This window comes from Astatotilapia calliptera, chromosome 10, assembly GCF_964374335.1.
Source record: "Astatotilapia calliptera chromosome 10, fAstCal68.1, whole genome shotgun sequence".
NCBI classification, from domain to species: Eukaryota; Metazoa; Chordata; class Actinopteri; order Cichliformes; family Cichlidae; genus Astatotilapia; species Astatotilapia calliptera.
Window position 1 is genome coordinate 4,313,698 of NC_137431.1, and position 27,321 is coordinate 4,341,018.

Sequence of the window (27,321 nt, forward strand, 5' to 3'; positions counted from 1 at the left end):
AATGTGTTTAGCAGTATTAACAACAAAAAGTAAATGTATATTCACAAGTAAAAACTGACATACTTGCCCTTGGGTGACATGTTAAAAAACATGCTGCACTCTCAGCTCAAACCTGCACATCTTGTGAGCTCAGATAAACATCAAGTTACTCATTAACGTTTTATCAGATCCCTGAATCAACACATGAAAGCTATACCCCCAGCAGCCTGCGCCCGCCTTAAATTACCAGCAATGTGATCCATTTGGTTCGTTTGCATAGGCCTCCTCCTGCACTCCATCCTGCTCTGTGGTCCGCTTATCCCAGACTTGATTACGACATCCCAAAACAGCATGCAGCTTTACAGCATTCAGCTCTGCGTCACCTCCTGAGGCCCTCGTGTCCCCAATTGGGGTTCTCGTCACTCGTCAGTCCCGGCTCCTGATCCTGTGATCAAACTTTGTCCACCACGATTCAGCCGGCTACTTTTATACTGCACTAGGTCAAGCCAAAAACCTTCTCCTACCCACACAGAAAAAAGAAATAATCTGCAGTGTCAGGTTGAGCAGACATACTCCTGTATAGATACTTTATACATCATCATCATCAGGAAACATTTAGCAAAAAAGGAATCATCCAATTCATAGTTTCCCTTTGCTCATCTTCACCTCTTCTAATTTTTCACCAGCTTGCTCTCACTAGTAACGTGGGACCACTGTCTCATATATGCTAAGCTGCTGCTGCCATGGTAACCTCAGTACAGGATTTAGACCCAGTTCAGGACTGGAGGGGCACTGAGAAAGGGGCAGGTGGAAGAGCTGAGCGGCCTTAACTGTAATCCCCAACACCATGAGCAAAAAATAGAAAAACTAAGCTAGACAGCACATCTGCAAAAACACAGACAGATGCGCACGACACGCCACTAATCCAGCAGCGAGAATAGCCCACATTAGCAGTAACGTTGGCGAGATAGACAGAGGCCTCTGTCTACCTGCTCAGACGAACAGCATAAAGGTGTAGTTCAGAGAAGGCTGCAGAAAATCTGTCTTCGTCAATCAAATGCGAGTGGTGACTAACAGAAATAGTAAGGAAATAACAGCTAAATGACTCACAGCCTTCATTCCCTTCATTATGCAATCTCACATTGTATAATGTGTCAAAGGAGATCCCCGGAACGTGTCGGAGATTACTTATACCTCAGTGGTAGAGAGCGTAACAACCGGAATGTTCCAGGAGCACCCGCTGGCTCATGATAGAGCTCGCTATGCACAGGGAGGCATACCTTGGAACAGCTACAGCAGTGTTTGTCCTAAAACATCCCTGTGAAGCATGCGTGTTTACTGGATGAAAGTCCATATGCGTTTTTGTGAATGTGCATGCTTGAGGGGAGGGTGTGTGTGACGACAGTCCGTGTGGGTGTGGGTGCACAGCTGTAGAGATGACGTAACTAGCTGAAAGCTGATCTACTCAGCCTATCGATGGGGACACTGGTTTTTGGAGCTGGGATCTGGGAGTCTGAATGAGGAGTTTCCAGCAGTGATGGCTAGTTGCTATGGGGCTTTACGGTTTCTGTGTGTGTCTGTGTGCTGGAGTGTGAGGGGGGGGGGCTGTACAAACTCAACCTATCAGCAAAGCTACAGCGCTCAGGCACGTTTACCAATGCCTCCCCTTCTCCTCTGCATGCGCATACCCTGGTGTCATTTCTCCTTCAGGCACAGAGGAAGCCAAGTAACTCCCCCCTTGTGTCATAGCGTGAACACACACACACTCTTACGAGCACAAACCAGATTCTCCAACTATCAGCTGAAAAACTGAACTGCCTGCCAGTGCATTTGCCTCACATGAAGTGAGAGTAATGGTACAGAAGACGAGACACACGCATGCACAGAGAGAAGAAGATGGGCTCACTTACTGTAAGTAAGCAAGCACACACACACCCCTTCCCATCCTCCGACCTCACCCCCAAAACACACACAGATGCTCACAAACTCTCCATACCTGTTTTCTGAGTATAAACAAACTAACATGCTATTCAAAGCCCTAAGGTGTGGTCCTTCTCTTCCACACACTCTCCACTCTGATGGAGAACGTTGGGGGCAGTGTGTTCCTGGGGGTGTGTGCCAGCCTCATGCAGCTCGCTTACCTGTCCAAGATGTCATGGCTGGATGTGGCTGTGGCTCCCAGTAAACCCAGTGCTGCACTCCCCACCGCTGCGGCAGCCCCGCTGCCTGCCTCCATGATACTGACTCACTGCAATGAGAAGCCTGCCAGAGAAGCGGAGAGGGAGGGGGAGAGAGGGAGGGGGCGGGAGGGAAGGGGGAGGATGTGAAGAGGTAGAGCAAGAGGGAGAAAGAGGAACGAGATAAAAAGAAATCACATGTAGGAACTCGACAGAGGGGGGGGAAAGCAGAGGGATGGAGAGGAATGTGGGGAATAAGAAAAGAGACAAGACTGAGAACATGATGTGGTGTAAAAGGTACACAGGAAAAGATGTGCGAAGACGGGCGGGGTGGGGGGGTGGGTGAGATTGGGGTGGTAGAAAAAAAACAAAAACAAATTAACTTTAGTCAGCAGACCAGATAAGTCATGACTTTTGCACGACAGGATTTTTTTCTTTGGTCCCAACACATGGCACACGCTGTCCAATGTGAACCAAAAGTCAAACAACATCATCAGCTCCATCGGCTTTCCCGCTGCGGTAGCTGTGCTGTCTGAAGTCTCCATCCTCAAACAGTCTTTTTACAGTCCTCGCATCTTTTGGTCAGCCATTCTTTTTCACATCTCCACAAGTAGGTCTGATTTCAAGGGAAAGTTCCAAAAACATTCCAGAAAGTCCTAAAAGGTTATAGCAAACGAATGTGTTCTCCACCCTCATCAACGTCAGCCACAAACTACAAGCAGAATGCTAGCATAGGATGTTCAGCAATGCAAATCTCACGCCAAAAGTTACTACGCTTACCAAAAAGCTCAACACCGGCCTCTGACTGGTCGAGTTGGTTGTGCAGCAGCATTTCAACTTATCCATCATGCGCAGCGATTTCTCATGTTAGTCTGGTAAAAAACAGTTTGTTTGCTTTACAGTCTACTGCAGCCTGTGGCAGTTACTCTTTGGTAAACAACATATCTGTTAAATGAAGGAGTGAGACAAAGTAAACACATGCAAAGAAGTTGGTGGTTCGATCCCTGGCTTCACCAGTCTGCATGCCAAATATCTTTGGGCAAGATATTAACCCCAAGCTGCTCTCAGATGCATCGGAATACGAATGTGTATGAATGGTAGTTAGTAAGCACTGAAATTATAGAAGACTGTGCTTGTGCGAATGGGTGTGAATATGGCATGTTGTATAGAGCGCTTTGAGTACTACCAAGAGTAGAAAAGCGCTATATAAGAATCATGTAATTTACTACTTACCAGAAATTATTTTCTGTGTTGAAAAATGACTACTTCCTAATATCTTCAAGTGCTTATTCTATAAAGGCAACAGTTCGACAAAGATTTAATTTACAGTAATGTAACATATCACGAGAAGATGCAAACCCTGATATATCAAAGGCGCAAACAAGGAAATGTGAGGCTTACAAACTGACACCATCGATGCATCCATCACTTATAACAACTAAACAACCTGTACGTATAGCTATAGTTACCGTTCACTACTGCTCTTAAGATCCACCTGCAGCCTTTGAATGTTTTTAAACCGAGAATCTTTAAATGTGTGTTCACTTTGTTCTTTGTTTATTAAAATCACACCTTATATCATCTTGCTCCATTTAGCGGATGCAGGTTATTATGTGTTCAAGCAGAAACATGTAGGAGCTGAAAGTCCTTTGAAGTTATTACACATCAGACTTATAACCTGAACCAAAACTATGTTTTTCCTTCAAATGAATGAATTGCAAAATGCTTTAAATTATTTTGTCATCATGCGACTATGGAATAAAGTTACTACCTGAGGGGTCTCTGCACGTCATAGAAACAGCTAGCACTCCTTCCTGTGTTCAGTGCCAAGCACACATAGTGGGAGCATTGTACAGTGATTAAGGTGACTTTAGGGAATATTAACAGCGCTCATCACCCACCCACTGAATCATCACCGTGACTATAATCACAGGAGAGAACATCTTCGCATCTCTGGTATTATCTCTGTAATACCACCCACCACAAAACCTCCCAGGGAAATCTTAACATGTCAGTGCAACAAAATAGATCACAGTGACACAACAGGAATGACCAAGAACTTTACATCCCCTGGGAGCCAAAGAGCCAGATTTCTGTGGCAGTCAATGGCTACGCTCTGTAATCCCAAGAGGATGGTGCCAAGAGTGGGGCGCGAGAGGAGAAAGCGTAGGAGGAAGAGGATCTTCACAAGCCACACTGAAGCAGCTGGTTCTACATCCGAGGCAGACTTGCCGGGCATACGTAATCCTCCGGCCTCTCTGGTGCACACAAAGTGTAGCTCAGGCAAAAAAGGCACCATGTTTAAAAGGCACATGTCATCTATTAACATGGATAGTAATTTAATGCCAGTATTAGAGACTCCAAATATTTGCCTCACCTTCTTTTGAGACATTTAACTCATTCACTGCCATTGACGTCTATAGCCGTCAATTGCAGTGAATGAGTCAATGGGTTTAACTCATTCACTGCCAATGGCTGGCAGTGAATGAGTTAAGTGACTCAGAGATCTTTGTCCTGAAAATAACAAGCATGCACTTGAATCCAGAGTGATTAAGCTTCTTCCAAACCAATCGAAAAGCGACGAACTCTTTTGACCTGTGACCGTCTTTGATATAAGCAGTAAGTCTGAATGGAAAGATGATAAACTTTTCTGTATGCTGCACAGCGCAGTTCACCTTTTTTAACCACCACATTATTGACCTGCAGCACGTGGCTGTATTGACTGCTATGCACAAGCGGACTGGCCTGGCACAACCCGGGCAAGTTGTTGACATGGACATGGGCTTCATGTTGGAAACACAGCTTGCCCTGAGCTACTGTTAACTCACACACAAAGGCAGCTCATCCCATTTGACATTAACTAGATGTTTTTTGTGTGACTTCATCCGCCTGTTTATGCTGTGGGTATGGAAACACATATCCCTTTAGGTACCGTGTGCAGACGGAATGAAGTGTGTGCATTTGTTAACAGAAAGCGAGTTTGTGTATACCAAGCAGGCAGCCAGGCACAGCAAAGCAGGGTGAGCTTCCCACGAACACCTGATGCAGCAGAAAAAGCCACAACATGGCTGACCTTGAGAGAGGACAGAGCCTCAGCTCATCTCACAGGAGATTAAAAATCAAGATTCAATAGTCTCTACACAATAAACATCCTCACTCTAATCTGAATGGCAAAAACAGGAAATCTTGAGCTTACTAGAGCCCAACTGGGAGCGGTTAGCAATCTCATCTCACAGCAAAAAGGCTCTAGGTTCAGACCTCCGGGGGGTGTTCTACGAAGGAAGGTCAACATAGTTTTGTTTGCCTTTGCTGGCTCACTCTCCGCGTTGCTGTTTATTTCCACTGTGATGACTGAACATTAAAGCTCTGACATTTTAAACTGATTGAAGAAGTATTCTTGGTTTTTGTTCTAGAAGCTGTATTTCCGGACTTGGCAGATTATAATAAAGAATACCAACATTTACACATTCGCTGCACCAAATGAATACATGCTCGTTGCTGTGAAAATGTGACCCGCTGTTTCAGTGGTTTTACTTAGGTACGGCTTAACAACTTGCACATTTAAAGTGAGAATATACAATGTACCTCAAACATACTGTAAATTAAAGGTTCTGTGAAAAGTTGGCACTTCCAGCTGATGTTAAACCAAAACTCAGAATATAAGATGCTCCAGAACAGGTTAGGTGTTTAGTTCAAGTTACCACAGTGACTTAGCCATTCAGACTTTATGCTTGGCTCGCTCAGCCGTTTATTTCTGTAGCAGACCCTTCTGGTATGTGGTTGTCTCTCTCTGGTGGCCCTGTGTACCCCAACTTTTACATTCTGACACTGGGATAAGCTAGCCCCCTGAGCCTACAATGCATTAACGGATCATCAGGACAACTAATTTCTTAGTCGACTAAACAAGGAAAAAGAATTAGACTAACCGACTAGTCTAAAACTAAAAAACACCCTCATATATCAAGTTAAAGTAGTGAAAAAAACTAATAAAAAGGGCCAAACCATTAGTCACCATTAATCATGCCGATTAACAGCTTGCATCACGCATTATCAACATTACACATTATACTCCAGACGACGAAAAAGAAAGACACTTAAAATAAACCAATGGAAAGAATATGATATTAAAAAACACGATACTACAAAAGATGTTCACATATTACTCAAACACGACAAATTAACAGTAGAAAAACTGATAAACCTAAGTTTATTACCCCGAGGTCGTATTAAATGGCTACCACATCTGGAACCTACTAGTAACAATGGTGATGATTAGTCAACTAGTCGAGCATGTTCCTTTACTTAGAATAAGTCAATGTTCTAATATTTTCCGGTCCACGTACATGTACATTCTTTCATGTTTAATCAAACAAACAAACATAAAAAAAATAGATATGAAGATGTAATTATTGTCTCAATGCAAATGCAACCATCCATGCTCCCAAATGTATCAGCTAGGGGACGCACCAGGTCCAAAAACTGGAACATGGAAAACTGGAAAAATTCAGACAATGTGACGGTTAAGATCTTAAGTTTACTTGTAGTTTTTCTTTAAAAATAAAAATCGAATTCAATTACATTTCAGTTTAAGAAACGAGTGTGAAAATGTTAATTCCCATAAAGGTCACATTTTAACTTTTTATCTTTTGCCTCTGTCACTTTCGGTTCAATGTCACGAAGCAGAGCGTCTCCGGAGTGCGGTAGTGAGTCATAAATATAAACAGGTCACTCAACATTAAATCAATATCAGCAAGGCGAAGTTCACTCATCCCTCCTTCACTTTAAGCCACAGCAGCTACAATTTAAAGAGACAGAGACTTGATGCTCGTCTGCAACATGAGCTTCTCTCATTTACCTTTTCTCTGTTACAGCTCAACAGTAATTCTAGCGCTTCAGATTTGTACAGTAATGACTTCAGCATTAAAAAATAAATAAATCTGAGATTATGAGATTAAAACAAAGCAGAAATTGTATGTCTATAAACAGAGCTGCATTGAGTACTGGACATTAATTACTGAAATGATAGCAGCATTGAAAAGAAAAATGCTGTCATGGAAGGAAAGTTCTACTTTGAACAGTCTGCATTTAACTTTGTTTTCTGTTTAATGCTTTCACTCTATTTTTTAAATCTGTTTCCATTTTTTTAAACTTCCTCCTACTTTGCTGTTCACAGTACGTTCTTCTTCGTTAGTACTGAGAGCAGTCTTAGCAGATGATTTAGGCGTTAGTGCCCCCATCGCTTGCTGTAGTGTATTAAAATAACACATTTACACATTTAGAATATGACACGTCAATAAAATTCTGCATCGACGATTATGTCGGCGAATCGTTGCAGCCTTGCATACACGTCTGATGCAACTTGCCATCTAAACTAGCTAGCGATAGCATATAATTTAGCATGCTACCCTTTTATCCTTGTATAGTAATTTCTGGCTCCAAAAAACACCAAACTGTGACACTTCAAAAAAAGAAGATAAAACAAATCAATATGACATGAGATGTCACCTCATCCTGGAGAAATGTGAATTGAATTATTCGTTTGGTCTCCATTTATCCTTTTGTGGACACCACGTAAATATTCTAGTTGTTTCATCATGTTTGTGTTTAAGGAATAATCTAAACAGACTTTTAGGAAGCACCAACATTAATAGTAAAAACCTCCACGAAACCTTGAATGGAAACCACTGAAAAAGCTCAACTGTCCTGTATAATGAGTTATAGGATGGGTAAGTTAGAGTTTTAAGTAGTTCAAACTTTCGAGTTCAGGGAAACTGTTTGACAGGTGAAGGGTGCTTTTGTGCTCACGCTGATCCATCACCCTGTGGCACGATGGATCTGATGTCACCTCGACTGGCTTTGACCTGTCGCACATCTCTTGATTTTTGTAACATGGTGCCGCTGCCACCATGGCTGGGCTGAAGACAGAGGAGTCTCAGGTTGTACAGAACCTCAGAGATTCACTTCCTTCTATAAATACAAGTGGCTGTTATAGATGTTACTGGTGCCACGTGAAGCGACCAACACGGCAGGCATACTGGAGCTTAAAGGGGCTGATGGAGAACTGCAACAGTCATTAAAATATCTGAAGTAAAGTAGTAGATTTGGGTACATACAAACACGCCACCTCCATAGAGCCATTTCACTACTGTGGCTAAAACACGCCAAAGGAGCGCCAGCATGTAGTCGCCTCCTGTTCTGACACCGCTGACCTCCTCGACCTCGAACACGCACAGAATGATAAACCACTGGGGGCCCATCCAGTGGAGCCCTTTCCCTAACTTGAAAGACTTCAAATACATTGATGTGCAAATTAGCCAGTAATGGCAACCTGGACACTTCTGGACCAGTTTTTGACAACCTAGCAACAGCATTGAGCTTTGAATGGAGCATTTCACTCCAGTGTCTCTGAGAGGCTCACTGAATACCAGCAATATGCAACCATTTCATGCTTTCTGATACGGACAGGCAAGCAGCAATTTGTAGAAGTTGTTTCGCAAAATGAAGAGGTCATTAAAGTTTCCCACGACAAACATCATTTAGAGAGTGAGCAGCAGGCCGGCTCAGTTCTGCCACATTTATCTGTAACAGTATAAACAGAGATTTGTCGACTTTTCATGCCTCTTTCCCAGTACATTCACACTGAGCAGGGATTAAGAGTGGTGCTGGGAGATGTACAAAATAGGAATTCCACATATAGCCTTACCAGTAAAGAGACACAACGGCCCAGTGGGTATTTTCAAATAAACTACTTGAAAATACCCACTGGGATCACTAAAGAGCACATCGGCAGGGGGCCTGCACTGTAACTGTGCACCCTTCATACTCACATCATAACACACATTCTACATGAACAGAAGGCAGCGTGTGAAACAAACTTCTAATTCAAAGACCTTTCCTCTGATTCTTTTTTCCAGAGCCTTTTTGCACTAGCACCTACTCGGCTTGGCTCTACTGTTTTTGTTGTCCATTACAGTAGAGTACCACCTTAATGTGGGTGGGATCATTGAAGAAATGCAGGACCGGAAGAGATCACTTTGATCCCCAGTCAAGTAGGTACTAAAAAAAAAAAAAAGTACTAGGTAATCGGTACTACCACCTAATGGAAACCCCTAAAAACCAAGTGGTCGAGTTAAGTGGAAAAGAACCAAATAAACTCATGCCGTTACCAGCATTCATGCGTGTGCGTGGTCTTTATTTGTCAAATAACTAGTGTTTGTATCCTGCTAACCATACAGGAAGCATAATAGTCTGTAAACAGCTGAGAGGGGCTCTGTAACCTCATTTAAGAACAATAAAGAGAGGGAGGATGAAAATGAAAGCAGAGATGCTCCAAAAATGTGTAACCAATAGAAGACCTCTGTCTGCTGTGAAATGTGGGTGTGAACTTTTGCTAACATAATTTAAAAATGGTACGTTTATGTTTTTGATATTTGTCTCTCTTTTTTCTCCCAACAGATAATTTTAAACCTATACAAAGACCCAAATATCAAAAAAAATAAAATAAAAATGGAGTACTATGTTGTTAACAACACTCCTACTGTAGCAGCCACATACTGCATAAGTCACATCCACTATTTCACTCACAGGTTTATTCAACATTTTAAGGAACATATTTTAAAATCAAACTACCTTTTTAAACAGTGCCTGGGTTCTTATCTTACTCCCACGCCACTACAAGACTGACATTTACAGTGACTTGTGTTTTTTGCTTAATGAGGTTCTTCCCCATTTCCAACATTCCTCCCACTGTGTTAAACTCTATTCTGCAGAGCCTCATCAGCACTGGGAGAACCATTGAACCCTTGAGCTAGTGCCAGCAGCAATGTACAACAAAACAGTGTGTGGAGAAATGCCTTCACACAATCATTCTAAAGGGTACAATGTGATACACTTGTGGCAGGAACCACTCTGATGTTTAGGAAACCTTTTTGTGTACAACTAATGAATGTGCCTGCAGTGTTATCGCTGCAATCAGCCTTTATTCTCCATTCATGCAGCAGTAATGCCAGGAGCAGAGCTGCCTGTCGATTAGAGAGAAACTGCTCTGAAAGGTCACACGACACGTCTCAAAGGTTACAGGTTGGATCCTCAAGAGAGCCATCTGTTCTGTCAAAGCGTCCTTGAGGAAGAAAGTGAAGTTTCTCTAACACCCAACACAAGTGAAAACACACAAGAAAACATACTGCACTGTCTTGCATTAAAAAAAGGTCTCCAATAACACCACACATCAGTTACAAGACACAAAGTAAACTCTGCAGCATCAAATATTCATGTGTGACGGTGAATGAAACATGTCATGTCCATATTTAAGAAAATATCTCTCAGTTATAATTAAAGCACCACCTGGAACCCATCCATCCAAATAGTGTCACCAACAATAAGTGCTTGCTCAAATATGGAGTTTTACAGGAAATTTTTAACTCCCCAATATTCATACTTGGATGTAAGCCTCAGATTAGACATTCTGATTCAACTGAATGGTAAGAAAGACCAATGACATTTTCATTATTTTATCTTTTCTTTTGATTTTACTGTAATACATGTACTGATTTTTCAAAATCTCGTCTCTGATGTACACATAGTACTACATAAGATAATAATTTAAAAAACAAAAACTCCTGATTCAGTTCAGTTTTAGAACAAGGGAACCCGTGGATCTGAAGCCACATGCAACACAACACAGCATTTGTGTGAAATTACAGTGAATTGAATTAAATGAAGGCCGTCACTTGTTTAAACGTTAAGAGAAGCTCAGACTTGAAGCCTTCCTGTAATACCAAAGCCATCCTTTATGCAGTTCCGTGGCATTTAAACCAGTTTAACATGCTGGCGGGTGGATCTTCTCCCAGTTTTGGTGTGATGGAGCCGTTTGAAAGCAGGTAGCTGAACTGACTTGACTGAGGAACGTGTAACCAAAGAGAAACCATGACTCTTCTTATTTTATTAATTCTTTTTCAGTTAATTAGGTTAACAAAAATTTAAAATTGTATATTTTACAAGTGCTTTAGTTATCATCACCAAATACGTTTTTGGGCAACTTGCAGTTCATATCCTAGATGTTCTTATCAGATTAGCATCAGACTAAAGAGAACAGCACTTTCTCTCAGTCTCTGTGTATATTTGAGTAGATATTTAACGTTTGATTAAGATAATCAGGAAATGTTACAGACAAACTGAATCCAGAACACGAGTGAGCTAGAGACCTTAAGGCAACTCAAAAACACACATTTATAATTCATAATAGTGTTGCAGTGTGATCCACGCACACAGAGCAACATGAAGGATACAATTAAGCTTGATTAGGATGTGATAAAAATATTTTTGGTCAACTGAAATTATTAAAAAATATATTTTAAAAAGATGTTTGAAAAAAAAAAACAACAACTTACAAATTAACTCAAAATAGAAATACACAGGAAATGTCTTTATCTTTGTTACTCTGGTGAAAGGTCTGACTCGGCACGTCTACATAACTGAGTCGTGTGACTTTACAAAGTGTTGTCCTGAATACTTACTAAAATAAAGCTTTCAGACAAAAACTAAAACTAATTAGAAAATACAAAACTGTAACAACTACAACCTTCAGTCTGTTGATTTTATAAATGCTTTCTTTTGTATGAGTTTACTGAAAAAAAATCTATTAAAATTGTTAATACAATGTTGTATTCTTCCTTACTGATTAAAAGCACTTATGTTCTTGATAATGACGACACTATTTATATGCACGCTGCCTCCTTTGCACTTTGTGTGTCACAGTTCTTTATGTTTCATATCAAACATCTTGATATCACTGTGCACTTTATAATCTGGTTTCTTGGCCTTCATTTAGTTAAGGAGGCAGTTTTACTAGCAGCTTCATGTTCAATGCCATGTTGGGTAAACCCTGAATAACATCAAACAGCTGCTATGATTTGTGTTCCTCTAGTTTGCTTCTTACATCATTTTTTAACTCAGTAGCACAACGTTGTCCAACTTTACACCTCAGTCATTGAATAACCTTCAGTGCACTTTAAAGCTGAAATCTTGTGTCTCCTTGAGAGAGTTCAGAGCTCATATAAAGACCTCTGTAACTGCTATTCATAAGCTGGACCTAGGGCTGGGCCATATTATACCGTTCACGGTAATACCGGTATAATGTTAGGCAACGATAGGAAAATGAAATATCGCGATAGAATATGAGTAAAACGCGCATGCGCAGTGCCTTTGTTTTCATACGCACATGGCCGATTGTTGAGTGAAACAGATGAACCAGAATTGGTTTGTAAAAATGGTGCAACTTCCGTGATGTGTAACTGGTTTGGTGTTTGTCCGTCAGATACACGACAAAGCACATTTTTTTGCAGAACATGCAAGCGGCCGTCGTTATTGTCGTATTTGTCGGACTAAGATGCTCTTAAATCTGGGAGTAATCTGGGTCCTAAACTCCGTATACTTCAGGTCAAACAACACTGCAGCATCACTTAGAGTTAAAAACTGTCTAAATTCTTTCATCTTTAATAAAACGATCAGCATTGCTGCTTTACCAGGTGTAACTATGAAGTTTAACTTCCAGGCATCCATGAAAACAAAATGTATTACATTTAACGAAGTTAGAAGCTAGCAGGAAGCTAGCGGAAGTTAGCTCGCTAGTTTCGCTAGTTACCTAAGCATGATATTGCATGTTCTGACTGAGAGATTTCTGAAAAAAAATCAAACGTACAGCTCTGCTATCACTTCCAACATAAATGAAGACAGAAAACTAAACAGCAGTGACGTTTGTAGGGTTACTGAAGTTGGGCTAGCTGGTATATAATGATGTGCTACGTGATCGCTAGCGACACAGCTATGTTAGCATAACATAAACAGTGAAGCTGGAGGACGAACACTAACACTTTTCCACTTATAAAAGTTAACGTTAAGGTTCCTCATGGTTAGAGACAAATGCAATCGCATGGCAGGATGCTGTAAAAGGACCAATCTTCAGTCAGGAGAACAACTGAGATAATCCATCCACAATACGAGGTTAGTCATTAATATACTGCAACAACATGGGAATAGAGCCGCTGCCAGAGAATTCAACATTAATGAACCAATGGTACAGAAGTGGAGGAAGCAAGAAGAATGAGTTTAATAAAGTTTGATTTATCTGACTGCTTTGTTTCGCTTAATGTGCCTTATAATCCCGTGCACCTTATGGTCCGAAAAATACGTACTGCACACTGCAGTTTAATGTTGCAAAGCACCTCTTTTTAACTTCAGTGGATATTATACATGGTTATGCTCAGGATATGTCAGCCCATTTCTACTGGAAATGCCTTTTGGTTAAACTTTCAGCAAGGAATTTGCATTTGCACTGTTACATTTTTATAAAGCTTTAATGTACATAAAAACCAGCTTCTTGTTTAAGTGAAAATAAATAGAAGGTTGTCTTTTTGCGCTAGTAATGTTGTGGAGTTGTATTTTGTCTCGCATCAATTATATCGTCAGTTATATCGTTATCGCAAATTTTCAAATATATATCGTGATAAATATTTTTGGCCATATTGCCCTGCTCTAGCTGGACCTTATATTTGGATTATTTTAACTCGTTGTTTTGTCCGTATTGATGTTGGGTTCACTTTCTGTATGATGTTAGAAAGGTAGTGCTGTTGAATTGACATTGTTGACCTAATTCACATCCTCTCAGAAGCTACAGTTTTACATTGTTACAGCAATTACCATTATCATGTCTCGTAAGGCCAAAGCAGCTGCTCTTTCACTTGTTGCACAGTCTTCTTTTTAAAATGAGACTCCTATGAAAGACCAGGCACTGAGGCCACTGCTGACAACAGAGGGAGAATTTTAAATAATGAGCATCTCCCTACACAGAGAATCATTTTGATGAGTTGCCACCCAAGCGCAGAATGAACTGTATTTACAATGAGGCTGGGGCCTTGTGAAGTTATTGTGAATGACCACACATAACCCCAAAGCAATGGTATAATGGTAAATAGCAAAATACAATGTGAGAGTAGCACGTTAAGCTAAAAAAAAAAAAAGAAAAAAAGAAAGAAAGAAAGAAAGAAAGAAAAAAAACCCATCAGTTTTAAGAAGAAGTAGGGCTGTGCGGTATGATCAAAATCTCATGTCCCGATATAAGACATCTATTGTCTGATAATGATGTAAAATCACAAAAATTTTACATTTTCTGTAAATTCTGTGAATCTCGGGCAGCTCGAGTTGTGTGAAGTGTTTCCAGCTGGGCGTTGTGTAGCTGGAGTCGAGTGTTTTAACGATGTATGAAACTATACATTTTTAGACCTACGTTTTAACGTACGCCGTTTTCTTTGTAAGTATTTATTACACGGCGTGCTGCGGGGAAAAGCCTGTTCTAACGTTTGAGTCTAAGGTTTATTTTTTAGCACCTGACGGCTCCTTTTTGCTTCTCATCCGTAAATAATCTGCATCTTTCACGTGATTCAGTTTATTTTGAAAAGTCTCAACAGGATCTTGAGCTTTATTGTGAAAGGTTTATGTGGAACAAGCGGACACGCGGTGGTTTTACCGTCGCTGTTGCTAACGACAACGCATAAAAACAAATGCTTGTCCGTCTGTAGTGTGGTTATTTTAAATATAAGAGAAAGAGAGAACTTTAAGAAATTAATATAGCCACTACAGTGACCATCAGAACGATGAAAAAAATATTGCCGTAAACAGTTTATTTTGCAACACCACGAAACAAACAATAGCGTAAAATGAAACGATAGATTTTTTTATATCGTCATCCGATATATATCGTTATATCGAACAGCCCTATAATACAAGGAAGGCACAATGTGTGCAATTATTCATGAGTTTTGCCTGAAAAAGAGGCCTGCCCAAACCATAGCAACCGTTAATAAGCAGCCGATTTCCACAGGAAAACAGTGGATCAGGCAACGTCGATTAGCTGAGTGATGGATTCACTGACTAACCTCTGCAGCTCTATTTGACTGTTATAAAGAGACAAAAACCTGTTTGTGCTAAATGACCAAAGAGATTCATGTGATGCGTGGTCTGCAGCGAGCCTGACCTCATCTGAGTAATAGTTGGATTCCTGTTAGACACACACCCAAGTGTGAATCGCGGGAGGGGATGAGCTCATTAAAACAGAATCTGGTGTACTTTCAAAAAAATAAAAACTGTGTATGAAAACACCCTTTTCACTGCTCTACTTCATTATCACTGCCTTGCAGCAGGGAGGGATAATCCAAAGAAAGAAAGCCAAGATGTGATTCACCTGGACCAGGAAATGTATCCAGACAAATAGAACTTATTGCAGCAAACAGACTAAGAGCTGGCAAAACATGAGGGTCCTTGAAGCTGATTTAGGAGCCCTTGTGTAGGACTGGGTAAGAAAATCTGATAATTAGGAGGTAAAAATCTGATAAGGTACCCACTCGCAACACCACACCATGGGGTGAACACGTTTAGTGAATTACCACAGGAGATAATACAATACAAAGTGAGATGTGGATCTAAATTACCAAGCTGAAAAATGAGCAGGCAGCAGAAAGACCAAGAAAAACATGCATCTGTACTCTAATGATGCAAATACCACAGTGAGGTAAAAGTGCTCATTTCAACTGTCACTTAAACATCTTCATCTAGTTAAAATAAACAAAACTCAGTTATCAGAAGTAGGTTACTTGTCAGTCTTTCGAGTGACTCCCATGTATGCTCCTTGGTCTCGCTGCTTTCATTGCTTCACATTCACACAGCAAAGTGAATTTAAAGTGGTGCATCTGAAAAGGGAGCAGCTTGGCAAATGGCAGCAGAAACATGAAAAATGTTGTTGGTGGCAAGAGAAAAATCTCTTTCATATCCAAACATTTCCCACAAGTGGCGAGGCTTGTGTAACACAGGCCTGTCTGCAGCTCAACGCGTCAAAGACCAAGGAATTGATTGTGGACTTTAGAAGGACCAGGAAAACCTTGACCCCTGTTTCAATCCAGAGGGTCAATGTGGACATTGTAGAGGACTATAAATACCTCGGAGTACACATAAACAATAAACTGGACTGGGTTAAAAAAAGCCACTGCACTCTAAAGGAAGGGCCAGAGTCATCTCTGTTTTTTTCCTAAGGCGGCTGAGGTCCTTCAACATCTGTCGGACAATGCTTAGGATTTTCTATGAGTCTGTTGGGGCCAGTGCCATCTTCTATACTGTTGCATGCTGGGGCAGCAGGTTGAGGGTCGCAGATGCCAACAGACTCCATAAAATGATGCACAAGGCCAGTAATGTTGTAGGGATGGAGGCGGACTCTCTTAGGGTGGTGTCTAAGAGGCGGATGTTGTCCTGGATGAGGACAATGCTGTATAATACGCCTCCCTCCCACTTCATGACGTGCTGGCTAGTAACAGGAGCATCTTCAGTGATACACTGAGATTACCAAAAAGCACCACTGAACGACACAGGAAATCATTCCTGCCTGTGGCCATCTCCCTCTACAACTGCTCCATCTAATGCACTGTAAACATTGCAATAGAGTTACACCCTTTTGCACACACGCTACGTTAAAATAGCAAATAAAGTTCACATTTAGAGTCAAATCTCAATCATATCTTCCACCCCTGTAATATTTTTTGTCAATATTCTTGATATTTATAATCACCTCTGTAATATTCTTGATATGTATAATTGAGTGATTTGTATGTGTATAGTGCCATTTCTTAAACTTGACACATTGGTGTTTATCTGACCAATAAACTGGTCTACCTTCTATGACTCTATAGTGATAGTGCCCTCAGCCATCTTTTACGGTGTGGTCTGCTGGTGCAGCAGCATCTCTGCCGGGGAGAGGAAGAGAGTGCCAGCTCTGTTCTAGGATGCTCCCTGTTGGACAACACCTCCCACCCCACGCAGGAGACCCTGACAGAACTGAGCAGCTCCTTCAGTGGCTGCAGCACCCACGATGGTGGGCAGAGAGATTCCACAGGGCTTTCCTTCCTTCTGCTGTCAAACTCCACAACAAGAACTTCGCAGCTGACCAAACACACACGTGTACACACCAAGTACAATTCTCTCTTTCTGACAACGTTGTATTTTATTCTATTGTATACAGTATCTTATTCTTATTACCTTATCCTATTCCGGCGTTTTTCTTCATGACACCAAAGTTTGGTTCGATACTTTGGTGTCACGGTTCGATATTTTTTCGATACAAAAAAAAAATGTTCATGCCTTTTTAATTTGTCATTTATTAAAATTATAAATATATATTTTAACTCAAAAGTACAGTTTTTAAATTTAATGGTGCTGAAACAACAAAGTAATAAAAAATAAAAAAAATCTATCTGATCAAGAAATTACTCATCTTTGGAAAAGAGAGTTTATTACAGAGAAATGGCTCTTTCCAAAATAAAAGCTATACTATAGCTTCTTCTGGGCTATATTCTCAGCAGCATATTAAACATATCAGTTCCCCATGAGGAGAATCCTGTGCTAACGGCTGTCTAAATGACTCGGGTAAAGTTTGTAGCATGCATGCTTGTTGTTTTTGTCTGCTTCCACTTGTCTTTGCACTAGGATGATGTCGGAGTAAATGTGCAGTCATATTCGTCGTGTTCACACTAGTGCTTTCAGGTTAATCTCGTTGAAATGACCTTAACGCCACAACACGGCAAATCTCCATTAACGAGCTACCGCGGATCGCCCCGTGCGTGGGGCTGGACGGCCAACACGTTAACGAGCTAACTGCGCTAACACACTAGTTCCCACCAATGTAATTGAGCATTGCATGGCACATCCAACATACTGTTTTACTTTAGTCCATGACGCTCTTACCTTCAGGGTCATACGTCACATGAAAACCAAAATAGTTCCAAACGCCAGATCTGAATGAGGGTGGAGGAGGTTCAATTTGCCATGTTGCAAGGAGAGCTTAACTTCTGTCTCGCTAGCTTGCCCTGCGCTCAGTGAATCTGCGTTCGACTACTCCGCCTGGGGTGCACTGTCGAGCGCAGATCCACCGAGCGCTCAACACAGACAGCATCGTCAAAAGAAAAGTTGATAAAATAAATAAAAAATGTTGTATTGTTCGATACATATGCATACCAAACCGAAAGCACTGCATCGAACGGTTCAATATCAATATGAGTATCGTTGCACCCCTATTAAATAGTTTAGTGTGTTGCTGTTACTGTCTTGGAGCAAATGTAACCCACATAATTTCCTTAGGGATTAATAAGGTATTCTGATTCTGACCACCCACAAAGACATCAAACCAAGGCGAAAGCTTACATACAGCTGACAGCCAGCTTCAGCCGTACTATAATGTGGCAGATATATCGGTCCATATGAGCTTTTTTCCCCAATATGTATGCATCCACATTTATAAAGGCCAATGAATGAAGATTTAAAAAGTAAAGCGGAGACAGGAGAATTTCTTCAACCATGTTATTATTTTGATATGATGTTTATTCACCAATCGGCATAGCAAGTGTTTGCCACTAACCCAGAGACTCATGCAGTAATCGACTATTTGTTGCGACAATAAAACAATCATCAGCTGGGCTCTAAACTATATCTAAATCTATCTGAGGTGACCAGAGAGTGACCTTTAAAGTTTTTGTTGGTATGAAGAGCCAACATCACACAGCCTCTTTGATATGAAAATGCTTTGGCTAACTCAAGTGTGACAAAGCAAAGAGCAACACTTCAGGCAAAATGTGCTTTCAGCCTGTGTTTATCAGCTGTCACAGGATGGTGTTTACTGTAAACTGCTTTCGTGTTGTGCCCTCTCACTGAAGAAAGCACTATTTCACCACACACAGAAACAGAAACCACGTGATCATCTCCTTGAAAGTCGGTTATATTTTTGTATGATATTGCAAATATACACTATTGCTGAAACGGCTCACCTAAACAGACTGATTTCAATCAACTTTTTAATTGTGCTGGACAATCCTTGACCATGTCTTATTATTATTTAAAAGTATGAGCCCACAAACACATAGTCAGTAAATATATGAAACATGTGATCCCTGGGTCACTTGTGTTTAGCCTCAGCTCAGCCATAAGTCATAGTTAAACACGGGAACTTTGCACCGACACAAGTGTTAAACCTGTGCTGTGCTGCGACTCTGAGGAGGGTGGGCATATGGTGCCAGGTATAGTGCAAACCACCTACTGTAATGTTGATTGATCATTATATGGCGAAACAGGCCAAACAGTTGGGGCACATAACTTTTACACATCTCCACAGTGAGAGACACGGGGCTTATTTTCCACTTAAATGCATTTATGTAGCAGTTTTATCCAAAACAATGTGAGTGAAAGTGCTAAATGCAACTTGCGCCCACTCACACACACACTGATGACAGTAAGCTACCATTCAAGGTGCTGATTTAACCACTGGGACTGATTAAGGTTTCAGTGTCATACCCAAGGTCACTTTGAAATGTGCGGCAGAATCACCTGCCCTGTGAACGAGCACAGTCCACGCACCTTCCTTACCTAACAGCCTGTGAACCCAGTGAAACGGCGCTAAAGTGAAATCCAAACAGCACACAGCTAATTTAGAGTTAGAACAACATCTATTTTTAAAAAAGCGTGTACGAAGTTTCATCAGGGGGAAGCTCCATGAATTAACTAAACAAACCATCTTCACAGGAACAGAGCCCACCAGGCATCTTAGAAATTGCACCTGCATGTGAACAAATCCTTTACAATGCCACTTAATGGGTTTTCCAAGTAGTAGCAGTAAAAGCACCAGTTTGTTTGGAGTCTGTTTTTAATTATTCAGACAGACCCATTATCCTACAGCTTTACAGGAGACCCAACAGCAGCGGCACAGTCCAAAGACAAGGCAGAAACCACAATGAGAGCCAACTCCACTGAGTCTGGGGCTTCATATTTATTTTATTTTTTATTTTATTTTTCATGGATTCTGCAGTGAATCTGTTTAATGGCCTGCTTTGGAGTAATTCTGCAGCAGCGAGAAGTCTTTTAGGCGTGTCGCCACCGTCGCATAGACAGGAGAGGAGAAGGATGTGGCAGGATGGCATCCCGGCCCAAACACGACATGCTGAGTCATGGTGACAAACACTAATAAGCGATTTATCAGGAAACCTAGGACATAAATCTCCCGGAAAGCTAAGCTGAAAATACTGCCGAAACTAATCCCCCATCCAAGCCGAGCATCTCTCCTGTCAATTATTTCTGACAGAATTCACAGCAACAGAATAGCATGCTAGCCATGGCTCACTGACCAGATGCATGCCTGCATGTCTCGTCTTCATTACCATCTCTCCCGCACTGATTAATGAGGCCAGGACAGCTCAACTCCATTACGAAAAATATACACAAGAGCTCAATCAATCAACAGCAGACAGCGATCTATGGCTTGAGGCAAGAATAAAGCAAGACTTTTTGTAGAGAAATTAACCAAATAAAATCAAAGAGAGATTCTTTCCAGAGCTGGACGGTCATATAACCTCACAACACAAGTTGCACAGTCCCCACAAATTACACAAAAACCTCCTGTTTACAAAACTAAACCTTCCCAACAGTTTGGAAAAGGCAGGCGCTGTCTTTTCTGCAACAGTACAGGACTGGATTCTGTAGAAAATATCCTCCCCAAAGGGGAAGATGTGATAGAACTAAGGACCAAGCGAGCAAGGTGTGACTGATTTTAAAAGGTCAACTATGAGGAGCGTGTTAGATGGTGAAATAAATTTGGACTGTGTTGCTAACTTTGACAAACGAGCTAAGGCTAATGGTGAGAAACAATGTGAAATAAAATAAAACATCTTCACACCATCCCCTCTGTAATATCAAGTCTGTATGATGTCTGTGTAATGTCCAGTTTGACCAATTTACATCAAAGTGAGAACAGTGCAGCCAATAATCCAGAAAATTCAGAGCAAGCGAGTGAATGACTTCAGACAGTATTTCAACCAAATAATGAATAGCCAACAAAAGCACCCGAACAACAATATATACATTTATGTGCATCCTAAGAAACTGTGTGAGACCTACAGGCTTTCCAAATCAAAGTTTTTAAATCCACAAAGAACTTTAAGCAGACATTTGTGGACTGAGACCCACGTTTGGCTTGCAGATGAATGTGGTAATGTAAACAAATACACAGAATACAAGTTCAGAATATAAAATTAGGCAAATGCTGGTTTCTACCCAGCTAGCATGACAGTGCTCATATGTGCACTCAGTGCTCTCCATTGTCCAGCTATCAAGTAAACCATCATCAATATTTCACACAGTGTGACCTGCACAAAAAAAAAAAAATCATGAATTTATTTTTCATGAAGAGAAACAAAGTAGGCTAAATAATTTAAAGCTTTGAAATAATTGCCAGAAAATTCAATTGTAAAAAACAAACAAAACTGGAGTGAACTAGAGTAAAAAAGGAAATACTTTAAAAGATGCACACGTCTGCATGGGGATATTTGGACTGAAAAGGTTGCTGTTAGATTTGCATTGTTGATTGTCATTTATGCTTAGAAATATTTAACCATATATGCTTAGAGGTGTATAATCATTTGTAGATAGAAAGGATGTCTCATCCTATTAACTCTGTGTAGAGGGGGGTGCATACATTCCTCTACTCAGAGTGTCCTGGCATGGATCACACTCCCTAAGCATATATGGTTAAATATTTCTAAGCATAAATGACAATCAACAATACAAATCTAACAGTTGCCCTCTTATCTGCCAGGTCAGAGAGGTCATCCTTCTCTGAGGTCTGAACTCTGGTTGGTGGTTGGTGCTGCTTTCACTTGCACTTGCACAGCTGTTTAGTAAAGCCTCGTCTCCGGTGAAAATGACAACCTTTCTGTTTACTGAAAGCCATCTTGTGCTCCATCTTAGTCTGTGACGCTAGCGCGTAGAGGCTTTTCTTTGTTTGTTTCTGTACCACACCCGTTTAATCATTCGTCTCCTTTGAAACAAGTTCTCCACAACAGCTTTGGACAGTTTCCATTCATCGCTGGTTTTGCCGATTGTGTGGGGCAGATGCACGACGCTGAAAACTTAGGTGTTGGGGCTCTTTAGAAGGATAGTGTACCCATAATTTAGACATGAACGTTTTTTTTGACACTGAACAGAAAAGATTGTTTTTATTGTTTATCTGCCAGTTTGAAACAGATGTTTTTAGCCAGCCAGTCATTTAAAAACAAAGCAGATTTTTGTTTTTATTGTTTATCGAGCACGAACAGGTTTATCAAAAAATGACTTAGAGACACTGAGTAATCTGCTCTTTACATTGACTTATTCTGTAATTGTAAGCTAACGATTAACAAGAGAAAACAACTGTCACTCACAAGAGCCGCCTACTTAATTATGCAACACTTTGAGAGGAATTCTCAATTCTCTGCAGTTTTTCCCCCTAATGGACTCCGTGAGCTGCAGGGTTACTCTGACTCAGAACCTCCAGCCAGTGGAGAGCTGGTTGATGCAGCACTCCAAAGATAAAGTGCTGTTTTACCATTTTAAGATTCTGTTATAAACTAAAACGTGAAACAGGTCTAATTGCATTCAACCATAGCAGGTTTCTGATGGTGTCCTTCAAAAGGCCACACTAAGACTCTAAAACTCCTAATAATAAATGTTCTGAAGTCGTTTTCCCCAGTACAATTACAACATTAAGGCACATATCTCTATAATCGTATCTGAAACATGTCCTGTTGAAGGACACGCTCTATTTATCAAAGTGCTGCTGAATGTGACCACCTACAGTTCAGACCTATGAAAATGAAAAAAGTCTCTTCATAAAGATATACAGTTCTTCTTTGAGAAATTAGTATGAAAAGCCACTGATCAAAACAGTGTTTCCCCTACAGACACACAAAATGCCAGCACACTAAAGCATGAAGCTGCAGGAGTTGTGACTTTCCATTCAAGAGGAGCAGCAATTTCAAATTAGAGCGCACTGTGAAACAGGCAAAACAAACAGGCCATCACATTAGGCTAAACAATTCAAGGAACGGTGAAATTTACCGTTCTTATGGAAACAACACGTAGGAGCTTCGGGATGTTGCAATGGAAACAAGCGTGCAGTTTCATTTGTTTAAGAGATTTGATTTTTGGGGCACTGAAACTGCTGAAACCGGCTGCCTGTTACTTTTGAAAACGAGGCTCATGAAAGGATTGAGGATGGACTTGAACTTGCTGTGAGATGCAAAATCAAAACAAACTGGAAGACGCTAAAACGCAGCACATCGCTCTGTGCATTCATCTGATTTTTACACATAAATGTGGATCTTAATCAAGATTGCAACTCTTATTACTGGATGCTTTAACTTGTGTAATGTAGAAAATGAATGAAGGTTTACTGAACTTAAAGTAAGATGGTAAATATCTCAAGAGAATATAAGCTTCATGCCTGAAATGGAGAGAAACCCTGCAGCGCGGTTCATTTCCTGCTGCTATTTTGCACATTTCAGTATGACATTGACCTTCAGTAGTGCATATTCATGAGGTTATTTGAAGCTTTGCAGGAATTAGGGCATGACAAGGCAGGTTTGCTCAACATCCTTGCAAGACATCACTCTCGGAAAAGGTGCAGAATTTAAAAGACAAAGGTAACGTCACTGTTCACTATTAGAGGATTTCTCTGTCAACTCCTCTGCCAAAGTTGTAAAAATGGGACTTCAAATGTGGTCTTTACAATTCAGTCTCACAATGATGCCCGTATGCCCGCTAGCCGACAGTTTGCCATTCCAGAATAAACTCCAGATGAAATCTGATGTGTGATGCAACTATGTGTTTTTATCTGCCCTCTTATGCTTGATATTTGATGCCTTGTTTAAAGTCTACTGTCTTCAGCCTCTGGAGACTGGATGTCAAGAGAATGACCTTGTTAATTCAATTCACCTTTAGACGATGAATACAAAGTCTGTCTGCCAAGGGACGGTGTTAAATATCACAAGCAGGCCCTTTACAGAGAGCGCTTCTGCTCTACACATCTTTGATGGAGTGTGAAACATGAGCAGGTTTTTCCCCCCCACTGCAACTTATTCAGTCATTAAAGCTCCTCAAAACATTTTAAATTAAACTTGAATCACTGATTTCACCAAGAAAATGTTAGAGCTTATAATATAACTGATCTCTAACTCTTTGCAGCACCCAACCAGTTTCAGCCACTCTGGGTCATTAGCTCACACTGGATACACAGAAATGTTGTGTCTACTATATTGCACAAAAACACCATGACTGTCGAAATGAGCCCATATATTTTCCCGAGCCATTGCAATCACCTGATATTTTAACAGAATTGCCACATCATTTCAGCTGATTCATTCAACCTGACACTGTTACCTTGGCCAATGAGCAGACAGCACAGAGAGCATGTTCAGTCCACCCTGTAGTTGCTAGGAGCAGTTAACTTTTTCCAACACAATGTGCTGATATCCAAGCTGGCAACTTGTACAGCTATTCATCACATCCATACTGAAAGCCACCCCTAATCGAATGTCAAACACACAAGGATGTAACTGTTAGCTAAATGATTATCAACAGATTCACCTGAAGGAGTGAGAATGAAGGATGTAACTGGAAACCTAGAGATCTAGAGGAAATACACACATTAGACTGATTAAGTGCTAAAATTATATTTAAATATCCATTTACACACATTCACTCAGTATTTAATACTGCACTTGTAGTTGCACTAAACTGTACAGTGAATCTCAAAAACAAAATGTTAGGATGGTTGCTAAATAGCCTGCTAACTTTACTGTGAGGTATAACGTTAGTAACATTAGGTAAGCATTCGTCCAACATTAGCCATTACAAACATTTTGGACCATAACAGACTCTACAACCACAATGCAGCTGACTGAAACAAAATGGTAACGTGCATTTCAGGATAACATGAGAATAAAACTTTGGATGTTGTTAGCATTAACTCTTTGAACAGATCTCAATAATAGTTTTGTAAATGCTGCACTTAATTTAAATAGTTTGCTCTTTTGGTCTGAAAAGCATTATGGTATTGTTATTACAAACACAAAATAACACAACATGTTATGCAGCTACGTGTAGTTTTTAAATGTTCCACATTTAGTTTTAAATGTGCAATTCCTGTGTCCACAGGGGTACTGTGGGGTTTCCTCCCACAGTCTAAGAACATCTATATCTGGTATACTGGTGATTCCAGATTGTCCACCTCACATCCATGGCTAAAGAGCATAGAATAAAGTGTTGTATGAATGTGTGGAGACATTTATCTTGTAGCTGAAGTTTCTTTGACTGATTTGTAAACTAGCAAATTGCCAAATGCTACTCTGGGCATGATGTAGGCAAATGTATTTAATGATTCCCTGGAGTTATACCATGAATCAACTTTATTTAAAGTAAAGCTACTGCTCTTTGTCCAGTCATCTACACAGAGGCTTCTGTGCAAGTCTGTGTGTATCTGAGAGCAAGAGACTATGCTTGGGCTTTTTGGCGTATGTCGTTTTCCATAAAGCATTTTGAGCTGCCAAGTGGTACAAAAAGTCGTATATACATAAAGAACAGAACGGTTAAAATGCAAAAATCACACGAACAAGTTTTCTGTGAGGTGACGTTGTTTTTTGGTGCTGTGTGCTTTCCCCACTGACATCAAACATGATTAAAGAGTCACCAAGTCTTTCAAGGTGTGTTTGGCAGCTTAGAATATAACAGCATCAAGTCCAACCAAACCTGTAACCAAACCTCGTTTTACAGAAAACAACAAGAAAGCATTTAGTTATGAAGAGACACATAAAATAAAAATATCAAATGGATTTAAAAGACAACAACAGAACAGCTTACAATTTAAACATGTTTGTTACCTATTCCAAGTCATTCAACCATAATATAACAATGATTTGACTTTTTTAAGAAAACATCCTGACTGTGTGATAGCACGTAAAACCTTACGCATTATGAAAGAAAATATAGGGACTGTGATATTCAAAAGGAAACGTACACAGATGCAAAACTAGGGGTCACTAATCTGCACACTGAGAAATGAACTCAATCTATTTATTGCACATCATCTTGAATGAGCTTAAAATAAAAAGTTCAGGGCCTGTAACACAACAGATAACAGGCGTCTCATTCAATAGGATAACTGGGTGCAAAAAAACAAGGGGATGGAAACAATGTGCTTCACTCACCAGACATTAAATGTCGTCTGCCTCATGATAAGCAAGTAAATAGCTCTGACTTCTACCAGATACTGCTGTCACAAAGAAAATAAGTGCTTTCAGTCCCAGCTGCACAATCTCTGAACATTACACACATACAATTTAGGATGGAGATTCTACAATAGGAACAATGTGCCACTACCTTGTCACATTACTGCTATAGCAGCAGCGGGTGTTTACGTTCCTTACTGTGCACAACAATTAGATAAGCCTGGGCATCTCTGAGAGGAAGAGAGGTGTCTGCCTGCGATGACGATTCAGTAACTAAAAACTAACAATCTTCAACGAAGCACGGTACTTCACCCCAAACACAGCAGAGTACAGCAAGGCTACGAAGGAGCAGATACTAGCAGTTGGTGACGAGCAACCCAAAGTAAACCTACGACTTCACCGAGTGCCCCTAAAGCACGCACTACATGTACTTCATACGAAAGGGGGAAAAAACGATGGATGGAAATTACTCATGTGTTCACATGATGGAAAAGCAGGGCCATAAGACACTGGTTAAAATCCTCAATCCAAGGCACAAAATCCCAGCTATATATATTTTTCAATTTTATCAGGTGGCAATATTGTGCAGGCTTAAGTGAACAAAAGGCAAAGAGATCTGCCAGTGTTTATTCTGAAGTCATGCAACTCTTCAAATAAAACCTCATTCTCTCTTATTTTATGACTTTTCCTGAAAATGATTTATTCATCATATAGTGAATTTTGGGGTGTGTGGGCTAAAAAGCAAAAAACAGGCCAACAACCCCCAAGAGAGTCCTTTTTAACCCCGTAGAAATCAGTGTAGAAAAAAAAATTGTTGCAGGCTTTGTTACTTAACACATGTTGTTTACACACATTTAATATGAAGGTTGCTACATCACGATCCAGTGCAACTGGGACTGCAGTTAGATAAAGATGAATAATTATTGCAGTGCTGAATGAGTCGCCGATGGGACAGTGAGCCTGGGCAAAGCAGAGCAACGTGGGGCTTGTGTGGAGAGCTAAGCTAGGCAAGGATGAAATCCTGAGGAGAGAATCTGAACTGG

At 40.6% G+C, this 27,321-nt stretch overlaps 1 protein-coding gene across 5 annotated transcripts in view; it reads right to left on the reverse strand.

The window, feature by feature from the left end:
- Positions 1 to 27,321, reverse strand: part of arhgap32b (Rho GTPase activating protein 32b) — a 119,089-nt gene that overhangs the window by 78,207 nt on the left and 13,561 nt on the right. For 3 of the 5 annotated variants that reach the window (XM_080306985.1, XM_080306983.1, XM_080306981.1), the window contains exon 2: positions 2,121 to 2,428. In XM_080306985.1, coding sequence (XP_080163111.1) covers positions 2,121 to 2,215 — 95 coding nt within the window. In that variant the 5' untranslated portion in view covers positions 2,216 to 2,428. The remainder of the gene's footprint in view (positions 1 to 2,120; positions 2,429 to 27,321) is intronic. The other 2 variants (XM_080306982.1, XM_026182996.2) reach the window with 1 other exon arrangement.